The sequence below is a fragment of the Bos indicus x Bos taurus genome, chromosome 4 (genome assembly GCF_003369695.1).
Source record: "Bos indicus x Bos taurus breed Angus x Brahman F1 hybrid chromosome 4, Bos_hybrid_MaternalHap_v2.0, whole genome shotgun sequence".
Lineage (NCBI taxonomy): Eukaryota > Metazoa > Chordata > Mammalia > Artiodactyla > Bovidae > Bos > Bos indicus x Bos taurus.
The window spans coordinates 18,471,302-18,498,839 of record NC_040079.1 but is presented as its reverse complement, the minus strand read 5'-3'; the positions used below and the strand labels follow the sequence as shown (position 1 = coordinate 18,498,839).

The following is a 27,538-nucleotide window of genomic DNA, read 5'->3' as shown; positions in this document are numbered from 1 at the left end:
GTATAACTACAGTCTAAGGAGCTAGACATCCAGGCCCTAGACCTATGAAAGGGGCTAGATAGCTTGGTTTGTCCTATACACTGATGTCTGTTCTCTAAAATTCACCCTCAACATGAAGGTAGGGCCTTTGAAAATGGCACACAGAAGACACGCAACATCATTAATTATTAGAGAAGTGCAAATCAAAACCACAATGAGGTTATCACCTCAATGGTCAGAAAGGTCATCATCAAAAAGCCTACAAACAATAAATGCTGGAGAGAGTGTAGAGAGAAGGGACCCCTCCTACACTGTTGGTGAGAATGTGTATCAGTGCAGCCACTATGAACAACAGGATGAAGGTTCCTCAGAAAACTGAAAATAGAGCTACCATATGATATAGCAGTCATACTCCTGGGCACATATCCAGAGAAAGGTTTAATTTGAAAATATATATGGACACCAATGTTCATAGGAATACTATTCACAATAGCCAAGACATAGAAGCAACCTAAATTCCATCACAGGTAAATGAATAAGGAAGATGTTTTATATTTATCAGTTCAGTTGCTCAGTCGTGTCCAACTCCCTGCAACCCCATGAAGTGCAGCACGCCAGGCCTCCCTATCCATCACCAACTCCCAGAGTCCACCCAAACCCATGTCCATTGAGTCGGTGAGGCCATCCAACCATCTCATCCTCTGCTGTCCCCTTCTCCTCCTGTCTTCAATCCTTCCCAGCATCAGGGTCTTTTCAAATGAGTGAGCTCTTCACATCAGGTGGCCAAAATATTGGAGTTTCAGCTTCAACATCAGTCCTTCCAAAGAACACCCAGGACTGATCTCCTTTAGGATGGACTGGTTGGATCTCCTTGCAGTCCAAGGGACTCTCAAGAGTCTTCTCCAACACCACAGTTCAAAAGCATCAATTCTTCAGCACTCAGCTTTCTTTATAGTCCAACTCTCACATCCATACACGAGTACTGGAAAAACCATAGCCTTGACTAGACAGACCTTTGTTGACAAAGTAATGTCTCTGCTTTTTAATATGCTGTCTTGGTTGGTCATAATTTTCATTCCAAGGAGTAGGCGTCTTTTAATTTCATGGCTGCTGTCACCATCTGCAGTGATTTTGGAGCCCCCAAAAATAAAGTCAGCCACTGTTTCCACTTCTCCATCTATCTGCCATGAAGTGATGGGACCAGATGCCATGATCTTAGTTTTCTGAAAAAATGCATATATATATGGAGAAGGAAATGGCAGCCCACTCCAGTATTCTTGCCTGGAAAATCCCATGGATGGAGGAGCCTGGTGGGCTACAGTCCATGGGATCACAGAGAGTCGGACACGACTGAGTGACTTCACTTTCATTTTATATATATATGTGTGTGTGTGTGTGTGTGTGTGTGTATACACACACAATAGAATATTACTCATCCACAAATAAGGCCATTTGAAGCAACAGGGATGGAACTAGAGATTATCATATTAAGTGAAGTAAGTCAAAGACAAATACCATGTGATAACTTAGATGTGGAATCTAAAACTATAATACAAATGAAGTTATTTACAAAACAGAAACTCACAGACATAGAACACAAACTTATGGTTACTAAAGGGGAAAGGGGGCAGGGGACACATTAGGAGTTTGTGATTAGCAGATACAAACTATTGTATAAAACAGATAAACATTAAGATCCTACTGTAAAGCACAGGGAACTATTACTAACATCCTTTAATAAGCCATAATGGGAAAACACACACACATACTGAGTCACTTCACTGCACACCAGAAACACAACAGTGTAGATCAACTATATCTCAATAAAAAAAAAAAAGAATAGTGGCTTTTGATTTATGCTTAGGTTGAGCACAGTAGAAAACAACATCTTCTTTGAGGTTGTTTGTTCAGTATTTAGAAGTAGTTTGGGGATTCAGATTTGAAGTTACTTCTGTCTCCTCTTTCCTCCTACCTGGGTTGACTTTCCCTGGCCTGACTCAGGACGGGTGCCCCCGATGTGGAAAAGCCTGTCCACGGATAGGGGTACAAACTCGGTCAGTATGAGCCTGTCCACAGACTGAACATCCTTTCCTCCTATAACCTGCTGATAAGCTCCCTGGGAACTCCCATCCAAGGGTCCAACTCATGCCACGCCTGAACCCTCGGATTTCACACTGAACAGTGTAAGCACCCAAGGTCTGGACACTTGACTCTAAGGACTGCTTGGCTAGAATAAATAGCAATCAGATCCCCTGCTTACAGGAAATAAAGCCTATATTCTAGGAAAACTTGAAGCCTAACCTACAAGAACATTGAATCACTATGTTGGACACCTGAAACCAATATAATATTATAAATCAGCTACAGCTCAATTAAAAGAAAGACATCTGCCTAACCATGCATGTATAATCTATGTCACTGAAGATGAAATTTGTGAAGGAGACCCAGTGGAAAAGCAGGAAGCATTGAGAGGCATCAGAAAGGCCCATAAGACTCAGGCACAAACGTGCTAATGAGTCAGGGGCATCCAAAAAACATTAAGAGTCGAAGTTAAAGCGGAGATACGCGTGAGCAGTCAGGCCCTTTCTTGAGCCCTCAGGTTTCCACACTGAGGAGGGGATCACGCAGGAATAAAGTTTATCTTTCTTCTTTTCTGCAGGAGACAACACTAAAGTTGGTATCGCAACCCCTAACTCTAGTGAATGTTCCCTCACATAGCTCACATCCCACCAATAACAGCCATACCACCAACTTCCAAAGCTTTGCAGAACACCCAACATGTGTCTACCTGAAGGGTTAGAAAAAGAGACAATTACTGTGAAGCACCTGTTTAAAGGAGGCTTCTCTGGTGGCTCAGACGGTAAAGGATCTGCCTGCAATGTGGGGGACCCGAGTTTGACCCCTGAGTCGGGAAGATCCCCTGGAAAAGGGAATGGCAATCAACTCCAGTATTCTTGCCTGGAGAATTCCATGGACAGAGGAGCCTGGTGGGCTGCAGTCATGGGGTTGCGAAGAGTCGGACAAGACCAAGCAACTAACACACAAATACATGTTTAAAAGAAGTCATTGTTTAAAAAATAAGATATAAAAACCGCCCCCATGTTCAGCTCAGTATCTTCTGCCAAGTGTTGGAAATTTTCTGAAAAAATACTGAAGAAAAAAAAAAAAGAGCTGTAGGTATTTTACTTGCCAGCAGATGGCGATGTAGTCTAATTATTTGAAGAACAGCTAAGAAGGTTTTTTTTTGTGTGTCTAAGTGTGAAGCCTAACCTTCAAGAACAGAAAGGGGTAGGGGGAATACTTTATATCTAGACACAGATGAGCAAGACAAATCAATTCTTAAAAGGCAAAAGCCCTGATTTAACAATCAAAAAACAGAGTCCAGGAGATCTTCCTGACCCAGGGATCGAACTCACGTGTCTTTCATCTCCTGCAATGGCAGGAGGATTCTTTGGAAATGGGAAGCCCCATTTCTCTACTAATTGCTGTAAATTCCTGCGAATCAGTGTGGTCTCCAAGCTGCAGCAATGGTGGCACCAGGAAGCTTGTCAGAAAAGCAGGATTTCAGAGGTACCCCGACTCACTGAATCAGAATCTGCATTTAAACATGATCCCTAGGTGATTTATGCACACAGAAGCTTAAGAGGAAAAAAGGCCATGATTCTTAACACTTGCTAGACAAGAAAATCATCTAGGAGCTTAGACCAGTTAAGGCGCCCTCTCCTCACAGGTCTTAGCATGGGGTGGAGTGGACATCACTGTCTTTAAAGGCTGCTGGAATCTTTAAAGGCAGTGGGAGTTGAGAACCACTTCTCAAGGGCTAAGAAATGACCCTCCTTGAAGACTGTAAGGACAAACTGAGATGCTATTTTTCAAACAAAAAAATAAACCTTCATCTCCAATAAATTCTCACCTGCTGTGCTCCTCACACAGGGCCCAGGTAATCTCAGAAACCCTGATATGACTCTGACGATGTGCCCCTAAATGAGTTCCACAAAAGACTGATGTCAGAATTATCTGAGATGCTCACCAGTGGCATTCCTGGGCCTCACCCCAGACACACAGCACCAGATTTTATAGGGTAGAATATATCTAACAAGTGTTTCCATGGGCTTCATTTACACAGAAATTTGAAAACTACTGGACTATAAGAGGGGAGAGTAAGAGGCACATATTCAGACAGAAATTTCTTGGACTGAACCCTAACGTCAGGATGAAATTTCCTGAATTTTCCCCAAACTGAAAATTCAGATAAAGATTCTGATGAATAGCATTTCAAAGGCTGTCTGAGGATGTCAAACACACGCAGAGGTCATGTTACTAATCTCAACTTGTCTCTAAGGTAAATAAATGTGAATGGTCTCCTTCTCAAAGGAGAACACCACATCATTTCAGGTTTGAGCACAGAATGCCCCCCAAGGAGAAACTCCAGGTAAGAAAGCTCAGGCACATCCTTCCCCCTTCCTCCTCCCTGGGGATAACCTGCCTTGTTTTCACTGCCACCCTCTGTTCTTCTCTGCCTCTTGGTCTCAGCTGTGGCTCATTTGGGTCAGAGAGTCAAGGGAGCTGAGGAATAAGAAACTGCATTCCTCTGATTCCGTTCTGCCAAGTGGGGTGGTTTACTTCATTCCCTGACCGCCCCCACCCTACAGCTGACTCATGTGCAGTGTGAAGGGCACGGTATGGCCACAGCTAGACCTAAAAGAGGAGTTAGGTCACCCCTGACCATGACTCTGCCCTGCTCACCAGAGCAGGGGGTGGGGGTGGTTAGAGGTGTACCATCCTAACACTGAAGAAGGAACCATAAATATATGAACCATAAATATATGGAGGTCATTTTGAAAGATTCTAATTATAGATAGGTGTTTGGATTTCTCTACAGCTTTTTCAACATTTCATGTTGTGCTTAGAAAGAAGGTTCTTTGTATTTATTATGCTTAGTAAAGAATTCGAGGGACTTTCCTGGTGGTCCTGTGGCTGGGACTCCAAGCTCCCAGTGCAGGGAGGTGGGGGGAGGGCCTGGGTTGCATCCCTGGTCAGGGAACTAGATCTTACATGCTGCTAAAACAGGATCTAAAAAAAGGATCCTAAAAGAAAGGATCCTGCACTCTCCAACAAAAGATCCCACACTCCGCAGTGAAGAATGAAAGCCCCTGTGCCACAACTGGGACCCGGCAGAGCCAAATAAATAAATGTTTTTTTAAAAAAAGAATTCTACTTTACAGAGGAAATACACAGAAGTTTGAAGTTACGCATTATTCATTTTGATTTGCTTAGTCACATTTCTGAGAATCCTAGGTACTCTGGAAGTGACCTCATTAGGGCAATGCATTCATTAGCCAAAGTGCCTCAAGTGACAGCAAAGTCATGAAGCTTTTTGCTTCTAATAACAGGCCAGTTTTAAAACCTGAATATCTCACTGTGATCTCAAATTCTTCAAACACATTTCAACATCTTTCCCAAAATAATTCTTCCCTTTCCTGACAAATCCATTGATAACAAAGCCACTTTCCAGATAATCAGCTGGAAAATCTTGATGCCTTACTTCCCTTTAAGTATCCCATTCCTCCCCATGCCCATCTATCCATCCACACAGCCATCCTTTAGCCCATAGGTCTACCCATCCATTCATTGGCCCATCCATTGCACTCTCCATGCAATTTTTAAAAAATTTCATTAAAGCATATTTGACTTACAATGTTGTGTTCATTTCTGCTATATAGCACAGTAACTCAGATATACATATATATAATATATATATATTATTTTTCATATTCTTTTCCATTATGCTTCATCACTGGATGTTGAATATAGTTCCTTGTGCTTGTTGTTGAGGGAAAGACTGGGAGTTTGGGATTAGTAAATGCAAACTATTTTATATAGAATGGATGAACAACAAAGTCCTCTAATTTATGCTAACAAATAGCCTCCTGACTTATATGTATTCTCAATGTGCCTAATTAGTCTGCCATCATATTACTCCTTTATTTAAAAAAATATTTTTCAAAACTAAAAAAAAATCTTTAAATAGCAAAAATACACAATTTTTTTATATAAATCCAAAACCCTCAGCCAGGATTTAAGACACTGCTCCACAAGTTCTTTCTAATCTTTAACCACATTTCTAATAACTTAATATGTATGCTCTACCCATTATATTGTGCTCAAAATGAATCACTTTCATCACAACACCCCACCTTCTACACATACTGCTGGTTAAACAATTATAGTTCATTCCTATGCACTATGTGGAGAAGGCAGTGGCACCCCATGCCAGAACTCTGGCCTGGAGAATCCCATGGACGGAGGAGCCTGGTAGGCTGCAGTCCATGGGGTCACACAGAGTTGGACACGACTGAGCGACTTCACTTTCACTTTTCACTTTCATGCATTGGAGAAGGAACTGGCAACCCACTTCATTGTTCTTGCCTGGAGAATCCCAGGGACGGGGGAGCCTGGTGGGCTGCCGTCTCTGGGGTCGCACAGAGTCAGACACGACTGATGCGACTTAGCAGCAGCAGCAGCAGCATGCACTATGTACTAGAAATCATAGGTTCAGAGGGGCAGCCCCAGGCATTAACAAAGCCTGTGTCTCTTCAGTACAGACGCACATGGTGTACACAGTACAGGACTTAACGCTGCAATTTCCATAGTACACATGTGCGCCATGGACTTCAGGAGCATAGCAGACAAGCCAATTAGTTTTCAGCAACTGTTCAGAAAGGTGCTGCTGAGCAGTAAAGGATGAACGTGAATGTGATGCAAGAGAGAGGGGGGAGAGGGCACGACCCTAGTTTCCTCTGCACAACTGAGTGGTGTCCGTCTTCTGTTTCAGCCCCTTCCCTGACACCATTTCCTTATCACTCCCAAGTGACTGCTTGCCTCTGAAATTTCACAGCACTTGTGGTCTGATCCACTCAATTGAGAATTCACATCTCCTTAATGTTGCTCAGATTCTTTTTCCCATTCGCCCCTTTTGTGTCATTAACAAACACAACATCCTTAGAAAATTCACTTCTGCTTCCTTGAGCTGTCTTCTATTTAGTGAAAGAAGAAACAATCTTAGATCATCTCTGAAGTCCCTCTCTTTAATAATTTATACAGAGACTGAAACAGGAAAAGGCTGTACCTTAACTGGACTGCCTCCTCCTCAAAAGCAGAGATCATCTACAATTTTCTAAATGTCTTAAAGGAAAAAGCTTACAAGAATTTAATTAATGCATTTTACATAGACTCTTAAGAGAAAATGTACCTGGCATTAATTAGCATGTGGAGCTCAGGTGGCCAAAATCATGGAGTCATTTACATTAAATAACTGTGCTGTGGGCCATGGTCCCCAACCATACCCTCAACCCTAGTCAGGCTATGGAAAGACTAGACCTGCTGCTGCTGCTGCTAAGTCACGTCAGTCGTGTCCAACTCTGTGTGACCCCATAGACGGCAGCCCACCAGGCTCTCCCGTCCCTGGGGTTCTCCAGGCAAGAACACTGGAGTGGGTTGCCATTTCCTTCTCCAATGCATGAAAGTGAAAAGTGAAAGTGAAGTCGCTCAGTCATGTCCGACTCTTAGTGACCCCATGGATTGCAGCCTACCAGGAAAATCCGTCCATGGGATTTTCCAGGCAAGAGTACTGGAGTGGGGTGCCATTGCCTTCTCCAAGACTAGACCTAGAGAAGGAGTAAGATTCAGAGCAAATTGAACTTCACTCCCAAGAATTTCTCAAGAGGTAGTTTTAGGATCACCATCATTACAACATGAAGATCATCACTCAGTAAGTCAAAAGAGCAGGATGTTAAAAATAAATTCTCTACTTACAACATTTCTTTTCCCTATGCTCTACAATGTTAATATAGACTTTTAACAGAAGAATTAATATTAAGAATTTTGGGGGGACTTCCCTGGCAGTCCAGTAGTTAAGACATTGCCTTCCAATGCAGGGGGCATGAGTTGGATTCCTGGTCAGGGAGCTAAGATACCACATGCCTCATGGCCAAAAAAAAATCAGAACATAAACAACAGAAGCGATATCCTAACAAATTCAATATGCTCGGTCAGTCAGTCTTGTACAACTCCTTGCAACCTCATGAACTGTAGCCCACCAGGCTCCTCTGTCCATGGAATTTTCCAGGCAAAAATCCTGGAGCAGGTTGCCATTTCCAACTCGAGGGGATCTTTCCAACCCAGGGATCAAACCTGAGTCTCCTGCATTTCCTGCATTGGCAGGTGGGATTCTTTACCACTGCATCACCTGGGAAGCCCCAACGAATTCAATAAAGACTTTAAAAATGGCCCACATTTAAAAAAAAATAAAAAGAATTTGGAGGTTTCCCTGGTGGTCCAGTGTTAAGAATCCACCTTGCAATGCTGGAGACACCCATTTGATCCCTGGTCCGGGAAGATCCCACATGCCATGGGGCAACTGACACCTACCACAAATGCTGAGCCTGACCCTAGAGCCCAGGCTCTACAAGAGAAGCCACCGCACCGAGAAGGTTAGAGCAACCGGACAGTGGCCCCCGCGTGTTGCGACTAGAGAAAGCCAGCGTGCAGCAACGAAGACCCAGCACAGCCAAAAATTAAGCAAATACATAAAGAAACATAATTTTGAAGAAAGGAAAGGGGGATAATGTTTCTTTAAATGAGAAGCTTTACTATAATTAACGTGATCTGGAAAACGCCCATTAACTTTACTAATAAGAACAAGCATTATCTTGAGTCAATCTTAATGCTATGATTTTCCTACTTATACGAGGTGACTAAAACAGTTTTAAATCTTTAAGTTGCTTAGCGTGACCCTTCAGGGAATCTTGTCTCAAAATGTAAGCTGTGCACTTAACGGACACAGAAAATATCATCCAAACTCGCATGAAAGTCACAGCAAAACCAGAACCCACAGAGGAGTATTGATAAGAAGCCTCAGAGAGTGGGACGAGAATTAGATGAGCAGACAAACACCTGGATTCTAGAACAATTTCTATCCTTTAAAGAGCTGTGTACATTAAACATGTTATTAAATTTTACTTTTCTAAGGCTATACATTATCCTCAAATGAGGTTGATATTAACCATTCAGTAGGACTTGGGCAAAGACCAAACGAAACCTGTGAAAGGTGATATATTTTTGGTAGCCTTGGTGGCGTCTGTTGTTCATGATTATCATGGATAATAAATCATGATTCTCTCTTCCCTCTGAAGACAGGGGAAAAAGTAGTTGAGTCTCAATTACAGCAGAAAGAAACACAGGTGGTGGTTCAGATGGTAAAGAATCTGCCTGCAATGCAGAAGACCTGGGTTCGATTCCTGGGTCGAGAACATCCCCTGGAGAGGGGAACGGCTACCCACTCCAGTATTCTTGCCTGGAGAATTCCATGGACAGAGGAGCCTGGTGGGCTACAGTCCATGGGGTTGCAAAGAGTTGAACACAACTGAGCGACTAACACACACACACAAGCTCATGAAGGGCTTCTAACTATAGGAGTTGAGAAAGCTGAAACACTGAGAGTTTGTAGCAGGAATTTTCTTGAAAATCTGTAAGAAAAATGTTAGCAATTAGGTTTTTGACACCTCTAGTGAAGCTTGACGTGGAAGCAGAGGGGTAAATCCTAGAACCTCGAGGTTTCGCCTGGCCCCGTCAAGTGCAAAGCTGTGCCTTACTGGAGAAACCGGCTTTCTTCCAATGCTAGGAGTCCCACATAGTGCTATTTTACTTGGTGCCAGGAAATGTGTTTTCAAGAAAGCGTTGAAACTTCCAAGTGAAACCCATGAAAACTGACTTACCTGGTTGCCTCCACTCTTGGGGTTCACGAACACAAGTAAAGGTTTCATGAGCGGAGAAGAGATAGGTTTTATCACAAAAGGACGACCTTTGTTTTCCTGCTAAAGAAAGAAAGCAGCACTATTGAGACATACATCCATGACTTGAAAAGCAGCCCCAAAGCAATGCAAGTGAGGTATTTCTAGAACCACTGCCACTCCCCACCCCATCCCCCAAATCAACATATCCCCCCAAATACACTACATCTTGTTTCACAGGGCTTACTCAACATGAGAAAGTGTCTCAAACTATAACTTGCCCCCAAGAATTTAGCCATGATCTTTTCTTTTCCTATAGGCTTGAAGTGTTCTAGATACATTCTAGCTCTCATCTTCATCTTTATCATCTTTGTGACCATACTTCCACAGACAAGAGCAAATACTTTGATTCTCAAGTGGCAAGAGGTTTTATGTGTATATTTTAAAGGAACCGGCAGAATCCCAGTGTGGTCAGGGTATGGTGAAGGGGAGTGGCAGGAGACACATCAGAAAAAGGAGCTCGGGCCAGGTCAAGTCAGACGGAGGAGACGGTGGAGAGGAAGGTGGATTTCCCTGGACCATCACCCTCAAGCACTTACTTCGGTTCCTCTTTTGCTGGCTTTCCTTTTAAAGCTTGTTCTCTTCTTCTTCCGATTGGATGCCTTCAGGGAGTTCTGTAGGGAAAGAAAGGACCCCTAAGCCGGGAGGCCGACGGCCCATGAGCGCACCCATGCAGGACCATGTAGAAGGTGACGGCGGCGCATGCTGTTCGGCAGGGCATGCTTCTCATGCTTTGACACTTCCAAGCCACTGCTCATGGGGAAGCCACACACAGAACCCAGTCGCGTGCTTCAGAGCGAGCGACTGACTCCCCACCCCACGGAGAGGCAGGGAGTTAGAACCCTGGAGGCTCTCATGGACTCACATAACAACACATGTTATACCTGCCAACCCTCCCAGTAAAAATGGAAGAATCCCAAATTCTCTGAGGGGCTCCAGTCTCCCGCCCAACCAGGTCCGTCTCCCGCCCAACCAAGTTCAAGAAGTTCATCTCCTGGTATGGAGATCACCTATGTGAAAATGTAAAAAAGGAGGCCATTTTTTCACGTTTTTCTTTTTTCTTTTTTCCCCCTCTGTTTACTTTTTATAGGAGATGACCTGTTCATATAAAATGACTCAACCCCACTGAAATGTTATGATCCAAGTCTTCTATCAGCGTTCATGGCTTAGTTTTCAAAATGCAAAGAGTCAAGTTACTTATGATAGTAGAGTGGCAGTCACTGCTCTTCCTTTTTCTGGCTAAGGACCCATTGGTTTAAAAAAGCCCTCCCTCCCTTGGCAACCTTGGATCTTTTTCCTCTCACAGGAGTGCATCCAACTTGAAACACATGGACCCCAAATTTACTTTCCCTGTCTTTCTCTTTTTAGGGAACGTATGGACCACAACTCTGATTATTTCAGCTATTTACTCTTAATATTTGATACAGATGCTTTGAGAAGAACCTCTTTCTGGGAGCAGTCACAGCTCCCTGGCTGAAGGCAAGGCAAAATCAGATTTAATTAGTGGAGAGTCCATAATTAATTAGATGGCCATCTTCATAAAGACAAGCTATTACTATCATGACATAGATGTTTTACAAAGTGTTGAAAGCTTGAAATACAAAATTTTTAACTTAAAAGTTTACATAAGTATATACACATGCATTGTTTGAGCAATTAAATGTTTTCAAACAGCTTGAAGAAACTTAGATATCTATTTTTCAACATTGTATTTTTTCTTAGAGCATTCAAAATAAACCTTTTAGTCTAGAGCACATCATATATGAACGCATCCAAGTTAGTAAGACTGAAACTATTTAGCTTTTATTTTACTTGCATTTGGACCAAGAAAAAAAAAGTTGATTTGTGGCCTGTGCTCACCAAGGATGAAGGAAACTTTCTTGAACCACCATTTGTCCCAAGGTTTTCTTCCCCCATCATATTAAGAGTCTTCAGGTTTTCTGAATCTCACCAGAAAAGAAATCCAGAAGTTCATGGGTGTTCGTGATGCCAGGTGATTTCTCATCACTCACTCTAGACTATACTTCTCCTGCAAATAGATCTCCAAGTTTCCAAATTCCTCTTTAAATGGATCTATCATCATGTTCCTCTTGGGAAACTTCTGCATTCTTTGAGTATTTGCTATATTTTGACTACTTCCAATTTTATTAAAAGGGAAGAACAATTACTCAGAACTTTTAAATGCTTAATCAGTAGAATATTCCAAGTAGAGTGCTGAAAACTATTAGACTGGCAGAAGTAGTATCTATTACTTATGGCAATTCATGATGCTTTGAGTGTTGGTACCTGGGCCCCAACAAATATTCTTATTTAATTTGTTTAGGGTGAAGCCCAGGCAAAGATACTTTTTAAAAGCTCCCCAGAATAGAATAGATTATGACAGGATGGAATAGAATAAAATAAAATAATAAAAGCTCCTATGGAATTCTAGTGTAGCCAGAATTGAGAACCTCTGTCTGAAATACAAAAGGTAGAATGAGGAGCTGTGTGTACTACGTATAGTAAAGCCAATCACTGGGGTAAGAAGCGTGAGGTGTGGGATTTGACAGACTGAATTCTGAACCTCCCTGTTACTAGCTCCATAATCTTGGCCAAGTCAAACTTTTGAAATAAGTTTCTTAATTTTCAAATGAAGGTGATAATACCTACCTCAAAGGAGAGTTTTGGTGTTTAAATGAAAAAAAAAAAAAATGTATGTAATGTAGTTAACCTGGTATCCATCCCATGAGAAACACTTTGATCAATGTTATCAGTTGCCTCTTGATGGCTATATATCCCCAGCACAAATGCTTGGCACACAGTAGGCACCCATATCATTGTGGAAATAATAAGTCAGTATTTTTATAATTCACGACACTGACTGAGTCTTCCCTGATTTCAAAAAGGGTCCTTAGGAAGTGGGTGACTGTTTGCTAATTTCTTTTGTTTTCGTTGATTTAGTGCCAAGAGCAATGTGGGATACCAAACACTTTTGGCTCTGGACAGGACTCAATAATTAAACTCCAAGAGGTAGGGCACATGAACCAAGTTGAGAGACGTTTCCTCAACTTGCTTGATCACAGAAATCACAGTTCTTCAGGTGATCCTGCTGATCAAGTGTGTTTGAGAAGAGGGTTAGAAAAACACACCAAAATAAGGCTGTATGTCTGAAAAAGGAGCAGGCAGGGGACTCAGCTCTCATAGGGAACAGACAGACAAAAATAGCCTTTGTTTTAAACACTGATGCAAATGCTTCCAAACCTCACCAAGCCACACGCACCTGAGGCCTTCATCTCACAGAACAAGAAAGGGGAAAGCTCACACACAGTGGTTGACTTACAGTACCTGGACGCTCGTACGTGAGCTCTGAGTAAGCTTACCTCCCTACGGATGGCCAAAGAGCAAACGATAAGCATTACGGAGCTTCACACCTCCAAATTCCCCAGGCTTCTTTCTGTCCTTGTGTAAACATGTATCTCTGTCTCAGTACATCACTTCTTTTAGAAGGCAGCTTAATTCAGTGAGGAACAGATGGATGCGAAGGCAGATTCAGGCTGTGTTTTGGCCAAGACAAGTCTTCAAGCCTTGCTAATCCACAATAGCACTTACTCTGCCTGGTCAGTCTTGTGAGAGTTAAATAAACATGGTTCCCAAGAATGAAAAAATTATACCGAGACGTTATTATCTAGAATTGTTGACAAAACAGCCAAGAAACCTTTAATACTTTTCCTGGGTTCTAAAACAAAGCATCGCTGTTATCAAAAGCAGCTAACTCAGTGATGCAAAGGGTTCGCTCTACAAGTTCAACTGTCTAAACAGCGAAACGTAGTGAGCGCTCTTGTCTGGATTTTTACATTCTTCTGATTCCAACAGCATTCACCCCTGTACATTCTGTGCCCACTCTTTTGTGAAATTCTTAAGAAAAGATAAAGGATTTTTGTTTTCTTGTCCCAGGTATTGTGGCACAGGATTACCTTGCCACAAAAATAATCCTATCAACACAATCTTTATCACAGTTATGACGCCTTCCTGGCCTGTTATGAAATCCTACAGGTGAATCACTCCACTGTGAATGAAACCCAACTTACTACTCTTATTAACTCTTGGGATTTCCTCAGGTGACAGGATCACAAAGGATCAATTATAATAACAAAATCTAAAGATACGATATCTTACTTCATCATCCCAGATGAAGTCTTCCTCCATTTACATGCTGGACAAAACTCTGATGGATAACAAGAGGGCGCTCCATGGACTTTGTCTATAAAAGGATATTCTCACTCTGCCCTGCTCCAGCTTTAGCATTGCAGCAACGGTTGTTATAAGGACAGGCAAGCAGAAGAATCAAGAAAACTTACTCCAAAAGTTAAGGACAGGAGGTCTCAGCAGCTTCTCAGGCATATTTGGCCAAATCACAGCAACTTGTTTCACACAGCAAGTGTGACATTTAGATTGGCCAAAGGAAGTCTTTGGCATTGGGCATTGAGGGAGACTGTTGGTCATTGCTATTACATACCATGGGATCCCTAGCATTTTAAGATAATCCCATCATAAGGAATAAGGACTAGCATGGAGAAAGCCCATACAAGGGTAGGTAGGAGTTGATTGTGACGTTTTTATAAACAGACCACTAGAAATAATATAGATATCCACTGGGAGGGAATTTGCTTAAATCAACTATAAAATATCCATAGCAGTTTAAAAGGAATCAAATATATATGTATTAATATAGACTTTTCCCTATGATTTTTCAAATAGAAAAGCCAAATTTTGAAGCATTAAGTAGAGAATGATGTTATTTATTAAAAACACACACCTCTAGGGTCCCCCCCACAAATCTGACCTCACAAAAAGTTCATGCCGCATGAGTCTTGCTCCATCAGCTCCAAGTGCCTGTACTAGTATTTGAATATCTTTAATTCATTCATCCAAAGCATTATCCTCTAACATTTTCAGTCCAGAGGACAAACACTAAAATTTGTAACTTCAAATATAACTTGAACTTTATATTAACTGATTGAGGCTTTGTCACTAAAATTTGGGGTTTTTTTTTTTTTTTTTTCGTTTTAACTCCTTTCAGTTATCTGCCTTCCATCATCTTTTCACTTCCAGGTCTCACCAAGTAATTTGGTGATGAAACCTAGCAAATCATCCAGCAAGTTTTCACACAGCGCCCAACTCCACAGCTGGTCACAGAGTCATGATCCACTCAGAACCTGCCGTCTTTCCACAGAGAACGAAAATATATGGTTTAATTCTACCTCTTTACAACTCACTTTTTCAGACCATAATACACTTCAGTAAATTTCCTTTACTCTTCTTCTTTAGAGCCATTTATTTAGACACAAACATCACAAATAAAGCCGACTTTATTTCATGACCCATCTTCACTGCTGTTCTCAGTTAGATCCTATTGGCTCGCATCACCCTTCCCATCCCTTTTGCCAGGGATGTGGTCCACATCCTTCAAGACCAAGCACCCTGGGCAGATTTTCCATTGAGCCTAAGCTGTTCTCCACGACGGAGGCAGCTCAATTCTGCTTCGTATCCGCACCGTGTTTCTACATCTTAGGTGGCATTTACCCCTTTGCGCCTTAGATGTGCACGCATCTCAATGACCATGGCTGATGCAACCCAACTCTCTGGCCCCTTCCTTTCACCTTCATATGTGTGTCTCTCCCATGAGATGCACACCAGTCAAATAGATATCCCTTCCCACTCTTTCAATGGGCTAGCCAAAAAGCTTATTTGTGTTTTTCCATAAGATGTTAGGGAAAAAACTTGAACAAATTTTTTGGCCAACCTCCTATTAAGGATTTACTTGTGGCTGAATTCCTCTCCAGAATCAAATTCACAAAGACTCCAACCAATGATTTAGGTTGTTGTGTCTATTTTCCTCCCTGGGAAGTACACTGTTTGTGGACATCAAATGAACATCTGGTTCATCTTTGGACCTCCTGCTGCAGGTAACAGCATCTTCGAATGTGGTTAATTAAACAGTTATTTAATTCAATTAAGCCTCTTCTCCTTTATCATTGTTAAGCAGTATCATAGAAAAACAGGTAGGTAGGTGCTTGTACTCAGTTGTGTCTCCCTCTTTGCAACTCTTTGGACTGTAGCCCACCAGGCTCCTCTGTCCATGGGATTTTTCAGGCAAGAATACTAGAGTGGGTTGCCATTCCTTCTCCAGGGGATTGTTCCTGACCCAGGAATCGAACCTGTGTCTCCTGTAGCTCCTGCATTACAGGCAGATTCTTTACTTGCTGAGCCATCAGGGAAGCCCCAGTGGAAAAACATAGAAATATATGGTACAGGTGGAAAGATACATAAACTCTAAATGCTCAGAAAGCATTTTATCTGCTGTTTTCCATCTACTTTCCAAATTTTCCTTTTTTTAAAAAAAAAAGATTTCCCACCCAATGTCTCCAAATAAATTCTCTAATCTTATTGCTTCCACAGCATCTGTAACAGGTTGCCACCCATGCCCCATACTCTGTAAACTACAGCTTTGACTTATCAATGATCTGGTTCCAAACACAAGGACTTCTCTCAACCCTTGTTATTTTTTTCATGTCTACAGAATTGAACATTGATGACTGCTCTATTTTTCTTTTCATTTTTTAATATTGAAACTTCATCCTACCATAGTTCTCTGTCTAGCAAACATTCTCCTCCTCCTTCCATTTCCTAGGTGTGGATGTTCTCCCTGTCTCCTTCTATTCTTTTATTTAGTAAATGAACAGGTCTTGACGGTCTCCCCTGGGACAGGGATTGGGCTAGTGAATATACAATCCCACTCCAGTGTGAAATACAACAGCTACAGTAATACTTCTAGGTACACTTGGAAACACTGTAGATGCCATGCTATGGCCCCTACTCTTGACTCTTTCTACCCCCTGCACTGGGTCTCTCTCTCACCCTCTTTACATCTGCTTTCGCTGTAACACAGAAGGTTCAGGGTCAGTAACTTCTATCCTGACCCCTGTATGACCGTCCCATTGTTTTCTGTTGTTGCACAGCTTCACCTGACACCTTGTGCTCCTAAAAGTCAACCTGAAGGAAAATAGCAAGAGCTACAATCTGAGTGGTTACAATGAGCCAGGTACTGTTCTTTGTGTGTTAGTTTACATGTTTTAGCTCACCAGTCCTCAAAAAGGCTCTATGAAATAGGTACGAGTATTATTTACCCTTTACAGAGGAGAAACTGAAGTAGAAGAGATTAAGTTGAGATGAAACAAGTTATTAAGTGGCAGAGCAAAGTTATGAGTCCAGGCTGCCTGGTTCGCAAACCAGAGCGCTTCACCGCTACCCTATTGCCACTCTGTCCCCTCAGGCTCATTATACACCACCTTTTATACAGAACTTAATTAGTTAAATTACTTGATGACTTTGGGACCCAGGGGAGAAGGGACCACCAACATTTTTAAAGTTATCTAATTCATCAAGGCTGGTTTTAGCAACATGGTAAAGTAGCATGATATATCATTAACAGCTTGGATTTCAGAATCACAATTTGTGGGTTCAAATACATCTCATACCAATAATTGTATAGCCCCAGCTAATTTGTTTGACTTTTCTATTCCTCACTTTCCTCAGCTGCAAAGTGGGACTAATAAGAGCACTGTAACAATGAGATACTAAATGTATAGTACTTAAAATACACAACACATGTAAAGCATTCATAAATGTTAGCTTTCATTCTTATTATTACAATGTCCTGAATCATAGATGGGAATAAAAAGGTGGCTTATTAAAAAATTTTGGACGTTAGCATCCTGACTCTGAACTACTTTCCAAAAACCATTCCCACCAATCAGCTTTGCTAAGATACTAACTTATTATTATGAAAATTTACAAATGAAGGCAAACACAAAGGCATCTGTTATGTATTATATTTGCTAGTAATAAGGTCAAGGTCTCTTCATAGAAAACCTGTAGCTAAAAATTGAAGAGTAAAAATTAGAAAATCACCCTTTAACAAAATCTAATGAAATAAAAGATTTAGGCAACAATCTGTAATGGATAAAATTATAGATGAAAGACAGAGGGACAAATTTATAACAAATGGATTAGAATGACAGTTTCTGAATCCTAACACCATTAACAGTGAACAATCTGGTATTATGTTCCATTAAAAGCAATACTACAGAAAAAGACATCAATACCCATATAGTCCTTTTGCCAAGAAATTAAACCTGAATCTCAGTCCTTACATCTAAATATTTTTATAAGAAATATGGGTCATGATTTTAAATGAGGATTTAAATGATTTTAAAGCACAATAAGGATACAATCAGTCAAAATTAAAATATGAGCTATGCTGTAGGTAAAGTGACCCAATTTATTCAATAAATAAATGGCAGGAAAAATAAGAGAGCAGAGTGCTATAGATTAAAGGAGATTTAAGAGATCAGTCCACAAAAAGGAAGTTGTAGACTTTGGATCTTAGTTTGAAAAAATGATTGTAAAAAAGATATATTTAAAACAATCAGAAAATAATTTAAGGATGCCACCTCAAATTAATTAATTTTGATGGGTGAAGTAATAGTATGGAATTGTCTTTCTGAAGTATTATCTTTCTGGGAAACAAAAGGTAGTGTTTATAGATTAAACGGTATGCTAAACTTCGCTTTAAAATACCCTAGCAAAAGGGAAAAAGGGAGACTTGCACTTTCAAGAAGACAGAGTAAATGGGGTGGGGCCAGAGGAAACACGGGTGTGGCAGTGAAAAGGTAACATAAGGACACGGACGGTGATGGAAGTGTTCTGCTCTTCACTGATGGTGTCGGCATCCTGGTTCCCATGTTATACCCTGATACTACAAGATGGTACCACGAGGAGAAAATCTGTAATGGATACATGGGTTCCTTCTGTGCCCTTTCTTAGAACTGCATGGGAATCTCAAAACAAATTTAACTATGAAAAGAACAATACAGCGTGGCAAGGGACAGATGAAACAACAGCAGCAGCAGAAACGTTCATGGTTATAGAATTCATTATGATCATCTCTTTCTCTTCACTTGTGTGCAAATTTCCACAACCCAAGATCTTTTAAAGTTTACACAAGTAAACTTAGAGTTTCTCTGCAGAGTGATAGTGTCTTCTGGTTTTCCTGTTTTATCTTCAGTCGTCCAAAATCCCGTATCACTAGGTCATCCCACATACTCATGCTAGTTAAACAATTATATTTTAAAATATACATATATATATATATAATTTTATTCAATCATTCCTTTGTTAAAAGGACAAAGTTTACATGGAACAAAAATCTCCTTGGAGTCAGGCCTGAACAATCTTATGCTCTTCCCTTTTACTCACCCCCTACATAAACCTTCCTCTGCAGTCAACCTAGTCTCACAGCCCCATGGATATACTTTTGGACAAAGTATACTTGCTCCTGACATTCTCCTGCATGTTATTCTCTTCTCCACTGATCTAAATCCCATCCATCTTTAAGGAAGCAGAATAAAACCCACCTGCTTCATGAAGCTCTCCCTGATCTTTCCTCAAAGTAATTACATGGTTCTTCAGAGCAAAGATCATGTATTACATTCACAGTGCTTAGTAGCCTTCTTGATACCATCAAGGTTTTTGATGAAAACGTGTTGATTTAACTGAATGTTTACTATAAAACAATTGGAGAGAGTTCTGAATTTTAGGGGGAAACACACGTACAAAAGAGCTTCTTGGTGGCTCAGACCTAAAGAATCAGCCTGCAATGCAGAAAGTACAAGGAGGCTTGAATACAGAATGAGATTAGCTGTTAAGAGGATAAATTCTACTTTGCCTTAAGGAAAGAGTGTTGCTCTCTAAGCAGGCCTCGTGTACTGGGGAAGGTCATGACCCACAGTCTGCGTTGGGGTTGGAAGTGGTGAGAATCGCAACCCAACACTGAAGCCTGCACCACCGTGGGCCCTCACAGTCACTCCCTGGGGTTGCCCAGGCTGCAAGAGAAGAGAGTCGTGTAAGAATCAGCTGCACGCACCGCTCACCACAGGGCTTTAAGGAACTCAGCAGAGCGCCCGGGCGAGAGAATACATATTAGCATCTGAATGGGGAGCAAGCACTCCTGCTGTGAAACTCTGATTTCTTTAGGAAGTAGAGGCCGGTTCCATGAGAGAGCCCAACAGCAGTATAGGGATGGGCTAAGGAGATGAACTGGGAAGCTAAGCATGGGCCTGTGGGGAGGAGTGAGCAGAGATCATAGGAACCCAGAGCCTCGTCAGGGGGGAGAAAAGCAAGAAGCAGCAGTTCCTTTTTCTCTGAGCTGGCCCAGCAGCACCAGGGTCCCGGCAGTTACCTGAGGTTTCTTCACCTTAATGATCCAGGTGGGCGGAACAATAACAGCAGCGTGAGCCCCCAGGGAGCAGGGTTCCTCAATCTGATGCAGCATGAAGCAGGTCACCTTATTGTGAAACTGAAGGGAAAAACAGGCCAGTAAACAATTCTGCATGGAGGGAAATGCTACCGCAAGAAGGAACAAGTGCTTGTGTGCACACTAAGCATACGCTTGCATGCACATACACCCATAGGGGTCCCACGCTCCTCATCACTGCACAACCAGTCCCAGGAACTTAAGAGACCAGACTACAGATTCATTCTACTTTATAGACTGATAACCACTGATTACAAGAACTCAGTTTATAGACCAGCTGAAACTTGATAGCCTTTTATAGGATATTCGGAGGGTTCTAGAAAGGCTAATTTTGCACATAATTTTGTTTCACTTGGTTTGTGCTCCTCACAGACTTGGCTGATTTGGGATAATGTTGAGAAGGAAATGAAGACAAGCAGAGTGGCATTCCTACTATCTGCCTCTCATTTTTCTAGCCACAGACATCAATCCTTCCCAGTAGTCCCTCCAGTGTAAGGGACCCAGAAAAAAAAAAAAATGTTTCTTCTAGAGAGTTGTTAGAGGGGAAACAAAGAGACTGCTTCTGCTGGGTTTGTCGAAAGCTGCTGAAAAAATAATGGTCCTAGCACACTTGGCAAATCTAAAGTGCTTTTGATTTTTGAAAGGAAGGAAGTCAATATAGACTAATGATAATAACAATACCTAGGTTCCAGGGGCTTAACTCTATATCCCAATGGACTGAGTAACCTTAGGCCAATTACATTTCCAGCAATTTTTTTTTCTTTTTTGTGACTGTAAAGTGATAATAACGTGTGGTAGCATTTGTTTTCTAATAAACATCAAATCCCCATTATACAATCATGGGCTTTAAAATTTTAATCATAGTGATTTTTTTTTTAAATTAACAGTAGCTGCTACTTAGATTATACTTAATGTGACCACATAATTTATCATCTTAACTGAAACAATTTTAAGAATGAAAGGGAGCAGAGACAATAATTATGTTGGAACAGCAGACATAAATTAGGACTGTCTCAGGAAAACTGTCAAATATAGCCACCCCAATTACATCACATCAGGGCAATTTTATCTTTACCGCTGAGTAGCTTCAAGATCTGACATGATCCAGTGGCAAATTACTAAACCAATTAAGCATGAAATACTACTTAATAAGATAATAAATAATTCCCCCTAAATTGTTTGTGATTTGCAAACAATTTGATATACCAGAGAAATGTCATTCAAATTCCTTCTTTAAAAAGTAATTTTCTCTCAAATCATCCCATCTTCTCCTCCCACTGAGTCCAAAAGTCTGTTCTTTATGTCTGTGTCTCTTTGCTGCCCTGAATGTAGGATTGTTGGCAACACAATATTGCAAAGTAATGATCCTCCAATTAAAATAAATTTAAAAAATAATTTTATTTTAATAATTCAAATAAATCTCCATACGAATAACCATTGCATTTCTAACATGGCAGGAATCTCAGAGACTGCCGACTCCAACTCTCACAATTTACACCTGAGTACTCTAGAGAGACTAAGACGTGTGTCTAAAACTGCATGACTTTTAAGGGGTAGAATCAGGACCCGAATAAATGAAACCCAGCTCCCAAATACAGTTTTATTTTCTGCTACAGGAAGTGCCCACAGAAAGCACTCAATTTTTTGACATCAAATATCCTAGAAGGAATTACCTATAGTGTTAAAATACACCACCACCATAATCTGTCTTAAAAGGTTTTGTGTTTTTAGTCCTTGAAAAATCAACTTCTACAATGTGGGACCCTGGTAAACTGAACGATACATGTGCTGTGATTAGTCGCTCAGTTGTGCCCAACTTTGTAACCCCATGGACTGTAGCCAGCCAGGTTGTTTGTCCATGGGGATTTTCCAGGCAAGAATACTGGAGTAGGTTGCCATGCCCCCTTCCAGAGGATCTTCCCAGGTCTTCCCAGGGTTCAAACCCAGGGGTCTTGCATTACAGGTGGATTCTTTACCAACGGAGCCATCAGGGAAGCCCCCAAAGATACAAGAACTGATCAAAACTCTGCCACAAGGGTCAACTGAGAGTTGTTTTTTTAGTGATTCGATTGGACTACAGATTCACGAAAAGAAAGCACATGAGTTCATTGTCAAGCAGGACAGTTTCCAAATTAAATCACCTCGGATCAACCATCTAACCACAACCTGGCAGCTACAGGGTAGCAGCATGTGCACACTATCTAAGGCTGGGCTGATGCTACCTGGCAAGTGTTGTCTCACCGGATCAGGGAAACAGCAAGCATGGACAGTGTTGGGGACCCCGAGGGCCTAAATCTCCTTCTTCCTTTCCAAGCAAAGGCACTGTCTTGATGGCCAGTTGTAATTGGCATTTGCACAGTTCCTTGAGTGAAAGGAAACATGTTCCCTTATATTTGTGAACATGTTCTTGAACAGAAGCACAAAGACTACTTGTAAAACAATTACCTGAAAGGAGATAGAAATGCCAAGAACAAAAAGTGTGCCAGGAGGGTGATGCAGCAAACACTGAACTTTCCCGACCAAGGTGTCCCCACCAAGTAACAGCAGATCCTCCTGACATGTGGGGGCTAGTAAAAGTATGCCGAGAAATTACTAGATTGAACCTGATGGAACTGCAAAGAAGCAAAAGTTTTTCACCCACAAAAAAAGCCAATTTCATGTGTTTCAAGTAAATGCATCTTCCACTCCTGCCTTGTGGCACTAGATAAAGCTGATGTGTGCAGTACATGTGCTAAGTTGCTTCAGTCAATCATGTCCGAGTCTTTGTGAACCCATGGACTGTAGCCCACCAGGCTCTTCTGCCCATGGGATTCTCCAGGCAAGAATACTGGAGTGGGTTGCCATGCCCTCCTCCAGGAGACCTTTCCGACCAATGTACCCTGCGTCTCTTGTGTTGGCAGGTGGATTCTTTACCCCTAAGCCACCTGGAAGTCTGAAGTTTATCTGCACAGCCTTAACCTTTAAGCTTAAACAGCATAGCCCTTTATTTCCAGGTTGGCTGTGCAGTGAGGGGAAAATATATCCCAATTACATAGACATTTAAAAGAACCAGTAAATTGAGAGATTAGAGCAGGGGTCCAGATTGTTTCTATAAAAGGACTGGATAGTAAATATATTAGTCTTATGGGGCCATATTGTTTCTGCTGCATTATTCAACTCTGCTGCTAGAGCAAAAAAGTAGCCAGAGACAACACATAAAGGATGGGCATGGCTGTGTTCCAGTAAAACTTTAGTTACAAAAACAGGCAGCAGTCAGATTTGGTTTACAAGCCATAGTTCGCTAACTTGTGAGTCAGTCTACATTGTCTAGTTAAAGAAAAACAATACGTTCATAGATTAAAAAAAAAAAAAAAACCATCTGGTTGGGACAGAGCTGTTAAAAAATGAAAAAAAGAGAAGAGAGGAAAAGTAAAAAGGGAAATTATCATTGGATCCATATGAGTATCCATGTTCAAATGTAAGAAAGAGTAACATTTCAATGAGCTTACAGCCAACCATAACAACATCCAAACCTAAGGAAGAATATAAGCCCACTCTAATCCTAACACAGTCCCATTAAGAAAAAAAATTCACCCACATCAAAAACAGAACCAAGATGTCTGAATTGCTTTGTCAGAGGGATTATCTAAGGTTGCCACTTCCTTCTACACAAGTTGTCATCGATGACCTAGTGTACTACAGGGCAAGTGGCCTTGGAGCGAAAATCCCTCAATTCTAGACTCAGAGATAGAATCAGGAGGGGATTTTCCAACCTGGGGTTCCAGGTTTCAATGTATATAAATAAAGGGGTTAATTTCTAGTTTCTCGCAGTTCATTTATCCTGTGGTTCTATAGTTCTAATGTGTCTTTCTCCCTCCACAGATCCTATGAGAGAAATAATACATAAATTAGGATAACGTTCCACTTACAGACAGGAACTCCAGCAATGACATAATTCTATTTTGAGAAAACAGGAGCCCACTTTGTTTTATCTTATCCCCAAACTTACCGCCTGCTTGCACCAGGAACAGCTGATAGCCACAATCTCTTTACTGTGGAAGGAGAATTTTTGCTGAAAGCCCTAGAATATTAGAACAAGAGACAGAGAATTAAAAACCCCTTCCAACCGAGCATGCATCTGCCCTCCTGAAGTCCAAGGAAGTCAGTAAGGCCAGGCTTAAGGGAACTGAGACCGCAAATGCCACAGTGGGCACTTATATCTCCACCTTCTACCACCTTTCCTATCACCAAATTCTCTAAAGTGTGAGAGAGGAGGCACCAGTATTCACTTTACCACTGGCACTCAAAGTCAGCCACAAATACTTTTTTGCTTTGACCTCACTGTGTGGCATGTGGGATCTTAGTTCCCTGACCAGGGATTGAACCTGTGCCCTGTGCACTGGAAGGCAGAGTCTTAACCACTGGGCTGTGAGGGAAGTCCCCAAATCATCGGCCCCTCCACCAAGTAAATGAGGTTCTGATGCATTTTTATTTTAAGTTAAAAAGAAACACATGTATACCTGTGGCGGATTCATTTTTATATTTGGCAAAACTAATACAATTATGTAAAGTTTAAAAATAAAATAAAAAAAAAAGAAGCCTCTATTGGTTCACATGATTTTTTTAAACAGTGGTTCTCCATCTCAGAGGTCCTATACAACCTTACCATCAAGAAGCCACAAAGAGAGAAATGAAGCAGGAGGCAGTCAGGTGACCTAGAAGTGAGAGTCTGGGAGACGTCCAAGGGTGGAGAAGGAAATTCAAACACTCTCATCATCCCCTTGGGATGTCAGGACTCAAAACAAGCAGCTTTCAATTTCCATTTTTCGCCAGCAAATGGCAATGAGATTAATGGAATGGCAAACACAATCCTCTTAATGAACAAACAGAATTACTTTTCCATCAAGGAAAGAAGAAACGCTTTTTGGCCGCTGTTGTCCCTAAATAATTACCAGAGAGAAGTACGCAGTAACTCTCAAGGAAATTTTTTTTAGCTTTCCCAAAGCTCACCCATTTCTATCTGCTGTGAAATCTAAGCCAAACAAACTAATGCAGATCAATGACCCAAAACTCTTAAAGCTTTTTAAGTGACCCAAAGCAAACAGAAAGATGTGATGGGCAGGAAAGCTTTAAAGGCAATGAGCTGCATGTCTTGCTTAATGTGTACAGATAACTTTGAGTTTAAAGAAAGTCAATTTCAGTCTGTCAGTCAGTTCAGTCGCTCAGTCATGTCCGACTCTTTGCGACCCCATGAATTGCAGCACGCCAGGCCTCCCTGTCCATTACCAACTCCCGGAGTTCACTCAGACTCACGTCCATCGAGTCAGTGATGCCATCCAGCCATCTCATCCTCTGTCGTCCCCTTCTCCTCCTGCCCCCAATCCCTCCCAGCATCAGGGTATTTTGCAATGAGTCAACTCTTCACATGAGGTGGCCAAAGTACTGGAGTTTCAGCTTTAGCATCATTCCTTCCAAAGAAATCCCAGGGCTGATCTCCTTCAGAATGGACTGGTTGGATCTCCTTGCAGTCCAAGGGACTCTCAAGAGTCTTCTCCAACACCACAGTTCAAAAGCATCAATTCTTCAGCGCTCAGCTTTCTTCACAGTCCAACTCTCACATCCATACATGACCACTGGAAAAACCATAGCCTTGACTAGACGGACCTTTGTTGGCAAAGTAATGTCTCTGCTTTTGAATATGCTATCTAGGTTGGTCATAACTTTCCTTCCAAGGAGCAAGCATCTTTACACATTATTAAAAGAAGTCCTAGCGGCATTTTTGCAGTCCCCATAATTCCTACCTGTCTGCAGCATTTCATAAACTAATGAGCATTTCCTCCTTTGTGGTCCTCTGGCCTCTCCTGATTTCCTAAAACACATCTCAATTCTCCTCCTTCCTCTCCATCTTCTGCACGTGGACAGGAGACTGGGACCAGTGTCAAACCTTGGTGCTCTGCAATTCCACCTTTAATCCTTCTCTTTTTTGTCCAACCTCAAATCCCACTTCAAGAAACGTGACCTCTTCTTAACACTGGACTTTCCTGGATTCTGAAAAGTCTCTCCATCAATATCCCTTTCTCAACAACTTAAGCGATTATAGAATCGCTCAGTGCAGAGGCATTCACAAAACAAGCATGAGTCTGCTATCCTCACAAAAGCCTGCTTGCAGTGTGGGTCCTTGGCTGGCATTAGGGAACCTGAATTTCAGGAGGGGTTCCCCAGTTGAGGGTGGCTCACTGTGCCTGAATTGTTGGTACAAACACCCTGGTGTATGAACAGCTGCTTTCCTTCTGTGAGTCTGGAGGCTGGATCTGTGCGGGGCAGGGGGTGATTATGTCACCAGACCCCAAGAAAAACCTGACCACCAAGTCTCAGATGAGACCCAGGAGACAGTATTTCATGCAAGTTGCTGCAACCTGTGTTGGAAAAATTAAGTGCGTCCTTTGCAACTGTCAGAAGACTTCTGGTGCTTTACACTTGGTTTCCGCAGGACCTTATCCCATGTTCCTTTCCTCTGTTGACTCTGCTTTGTAGCTATTTGTTATAATAAATCACAGCTGTGAGTAATATTTCCCACATAGCTCAGTTGGTAAAGAATCTGCCTGCAATGCAGGAGACCTGGTTCGATTCCTGGGTTGGGAAGATTGGCTGGAGAAGGGATAGGCTACCAATTCCAGTATTCTTGGGCTTCCCTGGTGGCTCAGCTGGTAAAGAATCCACCTGCAATGTGGGAGACCTGGGTTCGATCAGACACGGCAAATCACTTAACCCTTCTGTCCTCTTCCTTCATCCATCTGGAAGTGGTCATAAAAATACAAACCTCTCCAACACCACTGAGTAATTATAAGCATCCAATAAAGCAATGCATTTGAAAAGTCCTTTATAACACAGTATACAGAAGGAGCACATTTACTGTTGGAACCTCTTCTAAGTTCTTGCTAACAAAGTCCTCCAGTATCATATGTGTGACTAGCAATGCTATATTCAATTGTATTAGCTCATCTCTCTACTGACTATTGGCCTTCTGACTTCAGGGAGAAACAGATCCAGTCCAGTGTGGCCCTAACAGTCTGGCTGATAGCAGGAAGCCACCAGGCCAGCCACAACTGGGGCACTGGGTACTGTGTTTATATAGAGTTGTAGTGGGTCCCTTGGAAATGAGCCTAGTGGCAATTTGCTCTCTGTTTCAGACTCTAGTGTGGCATAGTCACAGTGGCCATGGCTTCAGGGTTACTATCTAACAGAAAGACCTAAGTAGAACACCCTGGCAATGCCAAAGAATGCTCAAACTACCGCACAATTGCACTCATCTCACACACTAGTAAGTAATGCTCGATATTCTCCAAGCCAGGCTTCAATAATACATGAACCTGGA

At 41.7% G+C, this 27,538-nt stretch overlaps 1 protein-coding gene across 2 annotated transcripts in view; it reads right to left on the bottom strand.

The window, feature by feature from the left end:
- DGKI (diacylglycerol kinase iota) overlaps nucleotides 1-27,538 on the bottom strand; it is a 517,513-nt gene that overhangs the window by 240,965 nt on the left and 249,010 nt on the right. Inside the window, exons 7-11 of one of the 2 annotated variants that reach the window (XM_027538894.1) lie at nucleotides 24,173-24,244; nucleotides 20,110-20,226; nucleotides 10,715-10,840; nucleotides 10,370-10,444; nucleotides 9,756-9,854 (exon numbers count right to left, since the gene is read on the bottom strand). In XM_027538894.1, the coding sequence (XP_027394695.1) occupies nucleotides 9,756-9,854; nucleotides 10,370-10,444; nucleotides 10,715-10,840; nucleotides 20,110-20,226; nucleotides 24,173-24,244 (489 nt within the window). The remainder of the gene's footprint in view (nucleotides 1-9,755; nucleotides 9,855-10,369; nucleotides 10,445-10,714; nucleotides 10,841-20,109; nucleotides 20,227-24,172; nucleotides 24,245-27,538) is intronic. The other variant, XM_027538896.1, reaches the window with a different exon arrangement.